The sequence below is a fragment of the Eleutherodactylus coqui genome, chromosome 7 (assembly GCF_035609145.1).
Source record: "Eleutherodactylus coqui strain aEleCoq1 chromosome 7, aEleCoq1.hap1, whole genome shotgun sequence".
NCBI classification, from domain to species: domain Eukaryota; kingdom Metazoa; phylum Chordata; class Amphibia; order Anura; family Eleutherodactylidae; genus Eleutherodactylus; species Eleutherodactylus coqui.
In genome coordinates, this window is record NC_089843.1 from 27,995,591 (window position 1) to 28,011,975 (window position 16,385).

Consider the following 16,385-nt stretch of genomic DNA (forward strand, 5'->3'; position numbering starts at 1 on the left):
CATTTATGTAGCAGAAGTATAGGCAGACCCCTGTAACATTTCTGTAGCAGAAGAATTGGCAGACCCCAGTGACATTTCTGTAGTAAGAGTATAGGCAGACCCCTGTAACATTTCTGTAGCAGAAGTATAGGCAGACACCAGTAACATTCTGTAGTAAAAGTATAGGCAGACCCCAGTTACATTTCTGTAGTAAAAGTATAGGCAGACCCCTGTAACATTTCTGGAGCAGAAGTATATGCAGACCCCTGTAACATCACTGAAGCAAAGGTTTGGGCAGACACATGTAACATTTCGGTAGCAGAAGTAAAGGCAGACCCCAGTAACATTCCTGTAGGAAAGGTAGAGGTAGACCCCTGTAACATTTCTGTAGCAGAAGTATAGGCAGACCCCAGTAACATTTTTGTAGCAAGACTATAGGCGAACCTCTGAAACATTGGTGTACCATGAGTGTAGGCAAAGGCCGGAAAAATTAGTGTACCAAGAGTAGAAGTGTACCCCTAAAAAATTGCTCAACCGAGAGGGCAGGTAAAACCCATAAATATTTTTTAAAGATACAGCTCGCTGTTGCTTTGTAACAAAGCCTGGAGGCACCCCTGTTAAAAAAATTGGTTTATGTTAAAGAATCAATTCTTTTGAAACTTTGAGAAATTGTAAAAAGATTGTAAGCAGAGCCTCTTGGGCCGCAGAAAAATTGGCAGTTCAGCGTGATGACATGATGTTTTAGGAGGAGGAGTAGGAGGAGGAGGACTAATATCCGAGAGTGATTGACAAAACTAATTCCCCCTTTTTTTCCGATGATAGAGAATGCTTTTTTCTCCGGTTGCAGCGAAAAGAATCTTTAGGTTCCGCTGCTCTCCGCCGGTGGAGAAGAAAAGTCTGGGGAAATCCAGGCTTTGTTCATCTTTATAAGTGTAAGCATGTCAGCACTGGCAGTTGACAGGCGGGTACGCTTATCTGTGATGATTCCCCCAGCTGCACTAAACACCCTCTCTGACAAGACGCAAGCGGCAGGGCAAGCCAGCACCTCCAGGGTGTACAGCGCAAGTTTGTGCCACGTGTCCAGCTTTGACACTCAATTGTTGTATGGAGCGGAGGCATCACGGAGGATGGTGGTACGATCAGCTACGTACTCCCTCACCATGTTTTTACAGTGCTCCCTCCGACTCTTGCTGGGGAGCAAGAAAGCTGGCAAAGGCCTTGGAGAGTGTTCCCCTGCCTGCGCTGTACATGCTGCTGATCTCCACGCCTCCCCTTCTACTTGGCCCTTGGAACTGCGCCTTCTGCCACTAGCGCTGTCAGATGGGAAGTTTAGCATCACTTTTTCCACCAGGGCTCTGTGGTATTGCATCACTCTTGTACCCCTTTCCTCTTTGGGAATGAGAGTGGAAAGGTTCTCCTTATACCGTGGGTCGAGAAGGGTGTACATCCAGTAATCCGTGTTGGCCAGAATGTGTCTAACGTGAGGGTCACGAGAAAGGCAGCCTAACATGAAGTCAGCCATGTGTGCCAGGGTCCCAGTACGCAAGACATGGCTGTCCTCACTAGGGAAATGACTTTCAAGATCCTCCTCCTCCACAGCCCATACACGCTGAACAGATGAGAAGCAAGTAGCATGAATACCCTCTGCAGTGGGCTCAGCTGTCTCTTCCCCTTCCTCCTCCTGCTCCTCCCCCTCCTCCTCCTCCAAAAGGCGCTGAGATATAGACATGAGGGTGGTCTGGCTATCAAGCGACATACTGTCATCCCCCGTCTCCTGTTCCAACCGCAAAGCGTTGGCCTTTATACTTTGCAGCGAACTTCTCAGCAGGCATAGCAGCGAGATGGTAACGCTTATGATTGCAGCATCGCCGCTCACCATCTGGGTAGACTCCTCAAAGTTTCTGAAGACCTGGCAGATATCTGCCATCCAGGCCCACTCCTCGGTAAAGAATTGGGGAGGCTGACTACCACTACGTCGCCCATATTGGAGTTGATATTCCACTATTGCTCTACGCTGCTCATACAGCCTGGCCAACATGTGCAGCGTAGAATTCCACCGTGTGGGCACGTCACACAGCAGTCAGTACTCTGGCAGCTGAAACTGATGTTGCAAGGTCCTCAGGGCAGCAGCGTCGGTGGTGGACTTGCGGAAATGTGCGCAGACGCGGCGCACCTTGCCCAGCAGTTTAGACAAGTGAGGGTAGTTTTTCAGAAAGCGCTGAACGACCAGATTGAAGACGTGGGCCAGGCATGGCACGTGTGTGAGGCTGCCGAGCTGCAGAGCCAACACCAGGTAACGGCCGTTGTCACACACTACAATGCCCAGTTGGAGGCTCAGCGGCGAAAGCCAACAGTCGGTCTGCTCTGTCAGACCCTGCAACAGTTCGGGGGCCGTGTGTCTCTTGTCACCTAAGCTGAGTAGTTTCAGCACGGCCTGCTGATGCTTGCCCACCGCTGTGCTGCCACTCTCTACCGACTGCTGGCGACGTGCTCACACTTCTTAATTGAGAGGTAGAGGTTGCATAGGAGGAGGAGGGGGAGGGTTTAGAGAAGGTGCCATAAACTGCCGCAGATACCAGCACCGAGGTAGGACCCGCTGTTCTGGGTGTGGGACTTGAGCGGTCTCAGGCTCTGACTTAGTCCCAGCCTCCACCAATTTCACCCAATCTGCCGCCAGGGAGATATAGTGGCCCTGCCCACCAGTACTTGTCCACGTGTCCGTAGCTGAACGCTGCGCTGAGAGACATTGCTGGATGGCGTGGAGGACAATGGAGCTAGGTTGTGGGTGCAGGCCGGGAGACGCTCGTGCCAGTGTCCTGAGAGGGGGATTGGATCTGTGTGGAAGGTTGGGGCACATGGGAAGAGGCAGTGGTGTGACCCGGAGGCGGTGAACAGCCTTCTTCCCACCTTGTGGGGTACTTGGCCATCATATGCCTGCGCATGCTGGTGGTGGTGAGGCTGGTAGTGGTGGCTCCCCGGCTGATCTTGGTGCGACACAGGTTGCACACCACTGTTCGTCGGTCATCCGCGCTCTCACTGAAAAGCATCCACACCTTTCAACACCTAGCCCTCTGCACAGAGGCTTGCCGCGAGGGGGGGGGGGGCTTTGGGTAACAGTTGGGGGATTCTTTGCTCTGGCCCTGCCTCTACCCCTGGCCTCTCCACAGCCTCTTCCAACCTGTTCTGCTGCTGCACTTGCCTCCCCCTCTGAAGCCCTGTCCTCAGTAGGCTTAGCAAACTAGGTGGGGTCAGTCACCTCATCGTCCAGCTGCTCTTCCTCCGAATCCTCTGTGCGCTCCTCCCTCGGACTTACTGCCATTACTACTACCTCACTGACAGACAACCGTGTCTCATCATCATCCTCCTCAACCACTGAAAGCTCTTGAGACAGTTGCCGGAAGTCCCCAGCCTCATCACCCGGAATCCGGGAACTTTCCAAAGGTTGGGCATCGGTCACGACAAATTCCTCAGGTAAGAGAGGAACCAGTTTTTCCCACTCATGGCAGGGACCCGAGAACAGTTCCTGGGAGTCTGAATATGTCATGTTTATGGAGTGAGGAGGCTGGGAGGAAGGAGGAGCAGCAGCCAGAAGATTCAGAGTTGCAGTCCCTAAGCCGGGACTAGTGAACTGCGTAGAAGACTGGGTGGTCGATACATTGCTGGATGCATTTTCTGCCATCCACGACAGGACCTGCTCACACTGCTCTGTTTGTAATAAAGGTCTACTACGGGGACCCATAAATTGTAATAAGTAGCTGGGGACCCCAGAAACTTGCCTCTCTCCTAATCTCGCAGCAGCCGGCTGTGATTCACCTGGACTAGGAACTTGGCCTGTGCTCACACCCTCACTTGGACGTCCGCGCCCACGTCCTCGACCCTTACCCCTACTCCTCATCATGGCGGATTAAGAATAGAGCAGGGCCCAAATAAATTAACCCACTGTACAGCACTGACAACTATTGCTTAATTCACCACACACAGAGAGTTGTAGATAGCGGAGGCTCTATGCTGTGACTTGAAAAAAGTAACCCACTGTCTTGCGCTTGTACCTAGGGGTAATTTACTGCTCGCAGAGACTTGTAGATAATAGAGGCTGTGTGGGGTGGGAGAAGACTCTAAAGTCAGTGGATAGTGCTGGTAACTGCGGCTATCTCAACCCCAACAAGGAAAGGGTATTGTGAGACGCTCTGCACATCGGCTGAGCTGAAATACTTTGCAATGGCCCTGGTAATTTTACAGTACTGTTTAGCGGTGAGATCGCTGTCTAATTCACTGCAGACAGAGAACAGTATAAATGAGGTAGTTCGCAGCAGGCTGGGAATAATTTGAGTGCACTTTCCTGGTGAGAGCGGTATTGTACACACTGCAGCCAGAAAATGTCTAACTGACAGGCTGCAAACATGCCTAGCTGCGTTATACAAAAATCTTGAAGCACTAAAACTCCCAGCAGGACCCAAGTAAAATGCACACGGTCAGATGTAGCCCTAAGAAGGAGCTTTGGGGTTTTTGCACGGAGGATACGGACTGTATAGTGTATATAACTTTCCCTGTAGAAGTGGCTGTTGCCCCAACACTCTGTGTCTAGTTCACTGCAGACAGAGAACGGTATAAATGAGGTAGTTCGCAGCAGGCTAGGAATAATTTGTGTGCACTTTCACGGTGAGAGCGGTATTGTACACACTGCAGTCAGAAAAAAGTCTAACTGAAAGGCTGCAAACTGGCCTAGCTGCGTTAAACAAAAATGGAAGCCCTACTACTCCCAGCAGGCACCAAGTAAAATGCACACGGTCAGATGTAGCGCTAAGAAGGACCTTTGGGGTTCTTGAAGACAGGACCTATGCTATTACTTTCCCTATATCAGCAGCAGCACTTTCCTATACTCTGTATAATACACTGCAGACTGAGAACGCTATAGCCTAAATGGCCTGCACAGCCCGAGATGAAAAAAAAAAGTGTGCACTACTGCTCCCAGCTAGCCACAACAGTAATGCACACGGTCAGATGTAGCCCTAAGAAGGACCGTTGGGGTTCTTGAAGACAGGACCTACGCTAACACTTTCCCTATATCAGCAGCAGCACTTTCCCTAATCTCTGCCAGCGCGTGTTTGAGGCAAGCCACGGGGGAGACCGCTTTAAGTACTCGGCGGTCACTTGATCTCACCAGCCACTCACTGCAGGGGGTGGGATAGGGCTGACACATCACCGGAGGAAGTGATAATGCCTTCCCCGCATGTCTATTGGGTAGAAAATGGCGCTAAACATGCGGGGAAGGAAATGGAATTTACTCGAGTACTGCGTGGTGTTCGATTCGAGTAACAAGCATCTCGAGTACCCTAATGCTCGAACGAGCATCAAGCTCGGACGAGTGTGCTCGCTCATCTCTAGTGGTGACACAGAAAGTCTTTTTATAAAAAGTGTTTTTGTTGTGGGAAAGTAAATAAACATAATACAACCGAATTTGGTGTTATAATCATAATTTCCCATAGAATAAAATTGACAGAATATCAATACCACATGGTGAATGCCATAAAAATAATTCCCAAAAAACAAACAGCAAAAAATAATGAAAGTTATTTAATACACTACATGAATTCAAACTTGGTTCTTATAAAAACTATAACTCATCCTGCAAAATACAAGATCTTTTTCAGCTATACTGATGAAAAAATTAGAAAGCTTGCATCTGTTAATTATGACAACTTGAAACTTATGACTTATTCACAAAAGCGTATATCGGCCGCCGTTTTCCTGGCTGGCCGATATACATTACCATCTCATGCATTAGATTCCAATGCATCAGCTTACACAGGGATATTTCCACGGCGTAAAAACATCCAGCTGGGTGCTTTTACGCCAGGCAGGAAAGATAGCCCTGGTACAATCCTTCTGGCCAGACTACGGCAGATGCCATAATGTCCGATGGGAGCCAATGACGGCCGGAGAAAGGAGGTTAGAGGGAGCTTAGCACCGTGACTGCTAAACTCCCTCCTCCTTCTCTCCTCCCCTGCAGCTGTTTGCAATGGGAGGGGGCGGGGCGGAGCTAAGCTCTGCCCCTCCCATTGCAAGCAGCCAGAGGGGAGGAGAGAGGAGGTGAGCCTGTGGGAAGGGGTGACAGCATAAAAGAGCTATGCTGTCTCACTATGCCTGACGGCATATACACTGAGCCCGTGCATCACATGGTAGTGTATATCGGCCAGCCGTGAAAACGCTGTCCGATATACACTTGTGTGAATTAGCCCTTAAAATGAGATTGGCACTGACTGGTAATAACAGGCCACATATGTGTCATTCTAGGAATGTTTTAGTTCCCCCCACCTGATGAAATTCATCCATAAAAAGCTATCCTTCTCTTCACATGGATAGCTCATCTGTTATCTGCAGAGACATTTATCTGCAGAGACATATTTATCATTGCAATCCAAGCATGCTTTGATTGTAGAAAAAACATTGTTCCTGTTCATCATTGCTAGGTATATTTCTGGAGCACATGCTCTGGCTGTTCATCAATACTGGAGCACACTCCACAGAGCATACACGGTGCATCCCAGCTATGCTCCATCCAATAGCAGGTTTGAAAGCAGAACATCAAAATAGTGTTATTACTTGCAATAGATCTAAATTAGAGATGGGCGAGCACCAAAATACTCAGGTGCTTGTTACTCAAGTCTAGCTTTTCGTAATGCTCGAGAGCTCATTTTGAGTAACGAACCCCATTGAAGTCAATAGGAGACTCAGGCATTTTTCAAGGTAACCCATGCTCGGCATAGGGGAGGGTGTGTGATTCACCTGAAAACATCAGAAAGTGATGGAAACACCACAGAAATGGATAGGAAACAGCAGGGGCAGCATGCATGGATGCATCTGAGGCTCCCAGGTTGCACTATTAAGCCAAATTGTGGACAAGAGCCTGGTGGTCACCCCCTAACAATTTACTTGAGGCAGACCATAATCAGCAAGGCACACACGCTGACACATCTTAGCTAAGCACCACACTAGGTGCAGCGAAGGCCAATCACCGCCTGCGTGTGACACCACCGCCTCTTCTCCTGTGTTACATGCTGGCATTGCTGTCCTATGACCCCCAGAACGCAGATGAGAACCTGCGTCCACAGCATACTGAAATATTTCCCAGCGCAGTATCCAGCTGTCTCCATACCAGATGGGGTAAAGTGCACCCCTTCGCGCACCCCACACGGTCACTTGATAGCCACACCACTCTCATGTCTTTTTATAAGTGCGTATTCAATGGGGAGGAACAGGAGATACACAGTGCAGAGGGTTGGCAAGGCCTGGCAGTGACCCTCTTGGAAATTGTGTGCGATAGCCCACAATGCTGATGAGAAATACTGATAAATTAACATATGATCATAATTCCAATCCCATGCCACCTCCATCACAAACTTTCATGAGCCACAAATGTGGGCATAAAGGGGACTCAGATGCCAGTACTTCTACACATCTCCACAATTCAACAACCCATTCTAAAACAAAATATTTTTTTCACCCAGAGTGCAGGTGAACCCCTGAAAGATTTGTTTACCTAGAGTATAGGTGAACCTCTAAAAGGTTTTGTTTATCAAGAGTATAGGTTCACCCTTGAAAGATTTGTTTACCAAGAGTGCAGATAAAAACCTGAAATATTTGTTGAGCGACAGCTCGTACTTGCTTAATTCAGGTGGCAACTGCCTGTCCCTGCCCCTGCCTCTCTAGGAGGGGCTCTTTAACTAGTGCCCCAGGGAAAGACAGCATGTACTATGTAGAAATTTGAGTGGCCAAACCTGGCGCTGTTTCAACCAGCCCAAGACCTTGGCCTCTGCCCACACCTCATTGGGACGCGCACGTCGACGTCCTCGACCCTTACCCCTAGTGTTGATCATGTTGTATAATGCACGGCGTCAAAATGCTACGCAAACTGCGAGGTATTTTGCGTACACTTTAGGCCAAAAAAACCCACTATAAAATGTGTACAGTCTTGTTATATAGTGTGGATCGAGAGGACACACACTAATGGAATTTTAAGTACGCTTTAAGCCAAAAATAGGCAGTGTAAAATGTGTAAAGTCTTGTTAGATAGCATGGGTCAACAGGACACACACTTGGGCCTATTATGCAAATGCTTTCAGTCAAAAATAGACAGTGTAAAATGTGCATAGTCCTTTGTTGTCCTATTGATCTACACTATATAATACTTGGGCCTATTATGCAAAGGCTTTAGGCCAAAAATAGGCAGAGTAAAATGTGTACAGTCTTGTGTGTCCTCTCGATCTGCATTATATAACACTTGGGCCTATTATGTTAAATCACTTTTTATAGAATTTTTTTTCTTTAACAGTAACAAATATGTTTAGCATAGATGTTCTTATTCCGTATTAACAGTTTATCTTTGCAAGAATCAAAAAAAAGATGCAGATTATTGCTACGTTTCATTTTCAGTGTAACGATGTATTCAGGTTTTTTAACTGTCAGTTAATCTCAGTCACCTCTCCCCGCCTATCTAGGTATGCTTAAAGGCTTTATTATGTGGCACGAGATAAGCGGCTGAGATCACTTTTAACAACATAAGATATAAACATTGTAAGTCAAATGACCAATGTAAAGAATATAGAGAATATAGAAGGGGGATGAGGAAAGGTAGGGCAGGTTATATCAGCTGTCGAGGGACAAGGCGTCCTCTCTCGCTTCGCTGACGCTACCCTCTAACTTCAGCTTCTCCGTTGGTGACACCGCCCCTATAGCTTCGCCTTCTCTCCTCTTAGCTATAAAAAATTGTCCTTCGCATTCAGAATCGTGTGGACATAAGTGGCCGCATCTCCATCGGGGGATTAAAAGAGAGACAGCCACCTAGAGGTTACTATCTTGCGGCTCTTTGGTGCGGGTCAGCCTTCGAGTTGCTGGGGGGGGGGTGTGATTTATAGGAAGGGGAGATACAGTCATGCATAGAGATTAGATAGCGTAAAGGGTGATAACTGAGAGGGGAGTTGGGGGGTTGGGGGGGAAGGTTTGTGCAATATTTCTGCCAGAGTTTACAAATTTGTTTTTCTTTGAGGCTAAATTTGGTATGAAGGTTTATGTTTGGTCTTCCGGTGTAAGTTCTAACGCACTTTTTGGAAGTGTGGCTATTTCATTTCGTCCCATTATCCCTCTCAAGGGGATGTGGTGCAATGGGGTGAGTATAAGAGTGCATTCTGAAAATTGTGGGATCCTGTCCCTAAGTATCTAGGTGTTTATTTTGGTGCCCAAACTGTGGGTTTTCCAGGGCGACCAAACTTCAAGAAATGAAGTATATGCTGAGTTTGTCCAGCTGAGTAGTTCTTCAAATTGGTGGATTTGACTTAACTTTTTTTTCCACATCTCTATAGATGGGGGGGTTGTGCTACCCCAGTGAAGGGGAATTAAGGCTTTTGCTGCTGCTATCATGCAGGAGATTAGTTTGTCTTTTAAGGGGTTGAATGTCTTATTCGGTCTGCCTAATATTACTACATCAGAGGATAGCTGGAATGTTTTTTTGAGAATCGTTGCGATTTCACTCCCTACTTCTACCCAGAAGGGTTTGATTTTCTTGCAGTTGCACCAAATATGTAAGAATGATCCCGAATGCTCTTGACATCTCCAGCACCTATATGACTCTGCTAGTTTATAGGTAAACAACCACTCTGGGGTTTTATACCATCTGGCGAGCAGTTTATAGTGGTTTTCTGGGAGACGGACACACGGGGAGACACCATACGAAGTCTTAAATATTATTTTAAGTTCCGATGAGATGTGGGTTGGTCTAGCTAAGGTACGCTTTGTTGTAAGAACTTTAATCAGATTCAATATTTTCCTAGCCTCTTTATTTTGGATATTTATCAGTCTTTCAAATTCTGTCATAGGTCTTGAAGACGGGTAATCTATTTTAAAGTTTGAAATTGAATCCGATAGGTGCACGATGTGTAGCTCATGAAACTTCCCTTGCGGAGCTAGTGTATTTATTATGGTAATAGGATCTTTATGTATGATGGCTTGTAGGTCATAAATTGATCGACCTTCAAAGGTGTTCCACAAATTTTCTGGAGTCCAGATCTTTGGTTGCCTAATGCAAAACGTGTATTGGGTGAGGGTGCTAGTTCATGGGATAGAGAGTCCCAGGTCTCGCAGATGCCCCTCAGCAGGATGTTAAAATCTCTAGATCAGTAGGTTTTTGGTCTGGGGAGCCACATATCTTGATGCCTAAATAGTCAATGTAGTGTTCTGACCAGACATACGGGGATGATTTCTTGATCTCCACTGCTCTATGCGGGGGTAAAGATATATTCAGTATTACTGATTTGTTTTTATTAACTTTTAGATTGGAGAAACTGCCGTATAGGTCTAGTAATTTATTTAAGTTGGTAAGGCCTTGTAGAGGATTCGTGATTAAGAAGAGAACATCGACTGCGAATGCTGCCGATTAGATGCATTCTCCTCCAATAGTATTTCTGGGTTTTATCTAACCGCTTGAAAATTGGGGGAAAATTGAATTTATGCAGAACTGCTCTCATGAAAGTCCAGTCAACACGGTCAAAGCCTTTTTCTGCGTCTATTCCTAGGAATATCAAAGGATTTTTTTTTTTTGGCGTGTTGTATAGAGTGAAGCAGTATTGCCGAATTATCTTTGCCCTCCCTACCCTTTGCGAAGCCTGTTTGTTCCTCCATTATTAGTTTGGGGATAATTTTGCTTAAGCGACAAGCTATTAACCCCTTAACGACCAATGACGTACCTGGTACGTCATGGAGCGTCGGGGTATGTATGAAGAGAGGTTGCGATGCAACCTCTCTTCATACAGTGCGGGCATCAGCTGTTTATAACAGCTGACATCCGCGGGCAATAGCCGCGAGCGGCCGTGCGGCCGATCGCGGCTATTAACCATTTAAATGCCGCTGTCAATTCTGACAGCGGCATTTAAATCCCCCGAACGATGTTCGGGGGTCCCGCACGGCCCCCCCGCGGTGAGATCGGGAGAGCCGTGCATGTGTCATGGCAGCCGGGGGCCTAATGAAAGGCCCCAGGGCTGCCTTAGCAGACTGCCTATCAAGCCGTCCCCGTGGGGTGGCTTCATAGGCTGCCTGTCAAAAAGCAATATGACGTAATGCTATAGCATTACGTCATACTGCAGGAGCGATCAAAGCATCGCATCTTAAAGTCCCCCAGGGGGACCTCAAAGTAAAGTAAAAAAAAAAATCAATAAAGTTTTTTTTTAATTGAAAAAAAAAAAAAGTTGTAAAAATTTAAATCACCCCCCTTTTGCCATATCTATTATTAAAAAATCTAAATAATAAATTAAAAATATGTATTTGGTATCACCGCGTCCGTAAAAGTCCGAACTATCAAAGTACCACATAATTTTTCCCGCACGGTGAACGTTGTTCGAAAAAAGAAATGAAGAACGCCAGAAATGCATTTTTTTAGTTACCCTGTCTCCCAGAAAAAACGCAATAAAAAGCGATCAAAAAGTCGTATGTATTCCAAAATGGTACTATCAGAAACTACAGTACATCCCGCAAAAAATGAAAGCTTGCTCAACTACGTCGACGGAAAAATAAAAAAGTTATTGCGTGTACAAAATGACCGCAGAAAATAATTGAAAAAATTTTTATGTCTTTAAAAAAAAAAAAGAGGAGTATAGTAAAAAAAAACCTATACAAGTTTGGCATCGTAGTAATCGTACCGACCCATAGAATAAAGTTATCATGTCGTTTTTGTTGCCATTTGTGCGCCGTAGAAGCAAGACGCACTAAAAGATGGCAAAATGTCGTTTTTTTTTCATTTTACTCCACTTAGAATTTTTTAAAAGCTTTTCAGTACATTATATGGTAGTTTAAATAGCACCATTGAAAAATACAACTCGTCCCGCAAAAAACAAGCCCTCATACAGCGACGTGGATGGATAAATAAAGGAGTTATGATTTTTTTAAAGGGGGGAGGAAAAAACGAAAATGGAAAAAGAAAAATGCCTGCGTCATTAAGGGGTTAAATTGGCCCAGATTTTTATGTCTAGGTTTAATAAGGAGATAGGTCTATAATTGTTACATTGGGTGGGGTCTTTGCCCTCTTTATGTATAAGGGCGATATGTGCTTCTTGCTTATTGTTTAGGAAATGGAGCACCATTCAAAATTGCATTTAGTGTAAGCCTGAGTTGGGGTTCTATCATTTGTTGTAGAATTTTAGACTAGCATATTGTGAGATCATCGGGCCCCGGGCTCTTGCCATTGGGGAAACTATTTATAGTCTCAGTTAGTTCATCCTGACTTACAGGAGCTAGTAAATGTGCGGCTTCTTCCGGGCTAAGTGAGGGAAGTGTTAAGTTTTTTAGGAATGCGTCCATTTTTTTATATTTATCTTCTGAGTCTGTTTGCGCTAACTTCTCGTCTAGGTTATATAGTTTGGTGTAATATAATTGGAATTCTGCCGCTATATCCTGAGTAGATGAGATTTTCTGCCCTGTATCTTTTCTAATTTCTTTGATGTGTGTCTTTTCTCTCGCCTTTTTTATGCTGACATAAGTTTCCCATCCTTGTCCCCATGTGCATATATCTTCTGTTTATAATTCAAAAAGGATCTAGAGAACTTTTTTTTTTTCAGAAGTGACTTTAGTTGGTCTCTGAGGGAGTTAGGTTCGGTTTGTACTTTAACTACTGCTGAGAGTTTTCTTTTCTGTTCTAGAGAAGCTATTTTTTATTAATATATCATCAATTTTCATTTGTTTTTGTTACTTTAGTTTTGAACCCAATGAAATGAACAACCCCCTCACATAGGCTGTGTGTGTTTCCCATATGATGGGAAAGTTTGTGTTATCTTTTGAATTGATTTAGAAGAATTCTGTTCAACCTTTAATTATCTCGTTTGTGTTACTCCTCTTTTAAAGGAGTTGTCCCGCGCCGAAACGGTTTTTTTTTTTTCAATAGCCCCCCCGTTCGGCGCGAGACAAACCCGATGCAGGGGCTTAAAAAAAAAACGCACAGTACTTACCCGAATCCCCGCGCTCCGGTGACTTCTTACTTGCCTTGCGAAGATGGCCGCCGGGATCTTCACCCTCAGTGGACCGCAGGTCTTCTGTGCGGTCCATTGCCGATTCCAGCCTCCTGATTGGCTGGAATCGGCACACGTGACGGGGCGGAGCTACGAGGGCAGCTCTCCAGCACGAGCAGCCCCATTCAAGACGGAGAAGACCGGACTACGCAAGCGCGTCTAATCGGGCGATTAGACGCTGAAAATTAGACGGCACCATGGAGACGGGGACGCTAGCAACGGAACAGGTAAGTGAATAACTTCTGTATGGCTCATAATTAATGCACAATGTACATTACAAAGTGCATTAATATGGCCATACAGAAGTGTATACCCCCACTTTGTTTCGCGGGACAACCCCTTTAATATTGATTCGTTCAGGTGCCATCTTCACTCACCTAAATTGTTAGGCATAATGTTTATTCTGGTGTGCATCGGGGCATGGTCGGAAATTGTGATGTTGTCAATTTGTGATTGGTGAACTACATTTAGTAAAATCTAGCTGATATAAAGATATAGTCAAGTCTCTGGTATGAGGCATGAACCTGAGAGTAGAAGGTATAGTCTTTTTCCGTTGGGTGTTTGTACCACCATGAGTCGATCAAATTCATTTCCTGTAGAGCTGAGTGGATCCTTTTTAGAGCTCTCTGCGAGACCTGGGACTCTCCCCTCGAAGAGTCTTGGAGCGGGTTTAAAGTGACATTGAGATCTCCCGCCTAAGATTATGTGTCCAACGGCGAAGGCTTTCAGACTGAGTAATGTATCTATTATCCATTTGGTTTGGTTGGTATTAGGGGCGTAGATATTAGCTAGAGTGTAGTGCATACCGTTTATTGTGCCTTCAACAAAAATGAAATGGCCCTCAGTGTCTGCGTGTTGTTTTATAATTTGAAAGGGTAGATCTTTGTGAATAGCTATGGATATTCTTTTAGATGCTGAAGTAGGGTTGCAACTATGGTACCATTGTGCAAAATAGTTTCTCGGAAGTGCAGGGATTTTATTGTTTTTGAAGTGTGTTTCTTGAAAGAATGCTATTTTGGTTTTACTTTTCCTTAATAACCAGAGTATGTGGTGTCTTTTATTTGGTGTGTTAAGGCCTTTTGTATTGAAGGTGGAAATAGTTGTTTTATCTATTTGAGAGGATGTGTTTTTTTGCTGGCGGGATTTGTTATTTGGGGAGTAGTATGAGGTATTGGTAAGGGGTGAAAGCATGGTGGGCATATTAGAGAAAACTTGGTTTCCAGTTAAATCGAGGGTAAGGTGTGTGGGAGGAGTAGGAAGAGGGGAGGGGGATAGATAGCTAACTTGAACTTCTTGACCAAGACAGAGTGTCTGGTCAATTAATTGATCAAACTATTTAGGTTATGTGTGTGGATCAGAAGCACCCCGACAACCCACAGAGTGGATCTCTGTTGTCGGTGTCTTTCTCATCAGTAAGCTACCCCCCAGCAGAGGTGGGGGGGGTTAGTGTTCCTGTTGTGTGTGTAGCAGTCTCACTCATGTGTGATGTTCACTCTGGTGGAGGGTGGGGTCATGCATCTTCTTCAACCTGATCTGCACCAACCAGAATGTCTTTTCCTCTGGGGAGGTGGGCTTAGCGCCACACCAAGAGTGTCAGTACGCCTCGACCTGTATGTAGATGGGGAGGGAAGGAGAGCTGGGGGGGAGGTTAGGAGAGAGATGAGAAGTAGAAGCAAAAGAACTGGAAACAAAAAGTGATATATCCCCTCACTCGTCCCCCCTTTTTCACAATTAACATAAAGTACTTCTTTGTACTTGGATTGCAGGTATTCTGTTCTATTCTATGGGTGGCCCGTCGGGCCGAGGACCCCAGGTGGTCGACCCCCGTAGACCCCAGAAGCCCTACAATGCTCCCCCCCCCCTCCAGACTAGGTTGTCCGCAATTCATAGGATCTGAAGATGAGGCTGACTCGAGCCCCTGCCTCACGTCTTGTGTCAACTTCCAACCTCCGCATCACCAGTTCCGCCTAATCGCGGGACCACCCAGACCATTCCTCCTCCGTCAGTTGTCTTTGGTCAATGCCGCAGTGGGGAGGCGGGACAACTCCATTTTCTCTTTTGGATTAATGAGTTCGTCTGATAGCCCAGGATGCAGGACGAGACACTCAAGACATGAGTGTCACAGCTTGGGGCGTACTATGTAATGGATCCGTAAAGTCTTGCCACTTTCCCTCTCCCTATTTGTCCATACGCACTGCTCTCCCCAGAGTCCATCACACTATGAGTTGAACCTCTCTTAGTGTCTTAAGCTGATGGTTTTGCCAGATATTTCTTATTTTTAGGTGATTTGAACTTGGAGATTGTTTTCCAAGACTCTCCTTCTGGTAATGGAGGGATGGTTAGTTCGTACTGTGTAGGCAACCAGGAGAGTATCGCAATTGGTTCGATGTCCAGATGTTGCCAAATTAAGTCGAGGTCCTCTGGGGTTCTGACTGTGATTCTGCGTCCTGAATTGTTGATCGCCAGTCCAAATGGGAATAACCAGGAATACTGGATTCCCTTTGTTCTTAGTACTTCTAGAAGAGGTCTCAGTATACGTCTTTTCACCAGCGTGGAGGGTGCAATGTCCTGATAAAGTTGTATTTGAGAGTCACTGTATTTAAGAGGTTGGTGTGACCTTGAAGCATTTAGTATTGCATTTGTAACCGTGTAGGAGAGTAAACCGCATATTACGTCTCTTGGCGGTTCCTCTGCCTTGGGTTTGGGTCTAATTGTTCTGTGAATTTGTTCTATCTGAATTCGTGAGGCCCTCTCTTCTCCTAGCAGATCTGTGAACAATTCACCTGCCACTTTACGTAGTGATTCTGCTGCCCAGGATTCAGAAAGGCCTTTTATCCGAATATTGCATCTTCAGCTACAGTTCTCTTGGTCTTCTATTAAAGTGAGAGCTCGGTCTAGGTATGAGCAGAGCACGATCCTTCAAGGTCTTCTACTCTGTGTCCAATTTGTTGTAATTCTGACTTTATGTCGGCTAGTTCTGACATTATTGGTTTAGTAACCTTGAGGAGGGCTTTCTGTAGGAATGATTTAGAGATTTGGGCACCTAGGTCACTTTCCTCCTCTTCAATCTCGCTATCTAGTTCTGAGTCCTGAGGTGCTTGGTCTGACGTGTTTTGTGATGGATGTGATCTTGCCATAGCGCTTGGAGATTGTGTGCTCTTTTTCTTTAAGAATTTTTGCATATCTGCTTGATTTTTTTGTCTTCTCGGGGTATCTGGTGGATCGCAACTACGTTCTCTGATGTCTTTCACCATTTAGTGCTGCTGTTTAATTTGGGATGGATGGTGGTTGGAAACTAATTAAGTTTTGGAAAGAGAGATCTTCAGGCTATTATCACGCTGTGTGCCGTAGGGCGTC

General features: G+C 45.7%; 1 protein-coding gene across 1 annotated transcript in view; it reads left to right on the top strand.

The window, feature by feature from the left end:
* The window catches only part of LOC136573456 (vomeronasal type-2 receptor 26-like), a 113,488-nt gene that overhangs the window by 9,789 nt on the left and 87,314 nt on the right, over positions 1-16,385 (top strand). Inside the window, exon 3 of the mRNA XM_066574745.1 lies at positions 15,311-15,366. Coding sequence (XP_066430842.1) covers positions 15,311-15,366 — 56 coding nt within the window. The remainder of the gene's footprint in view (positions 1-15,310; positions 15,367-16,385) is intronic.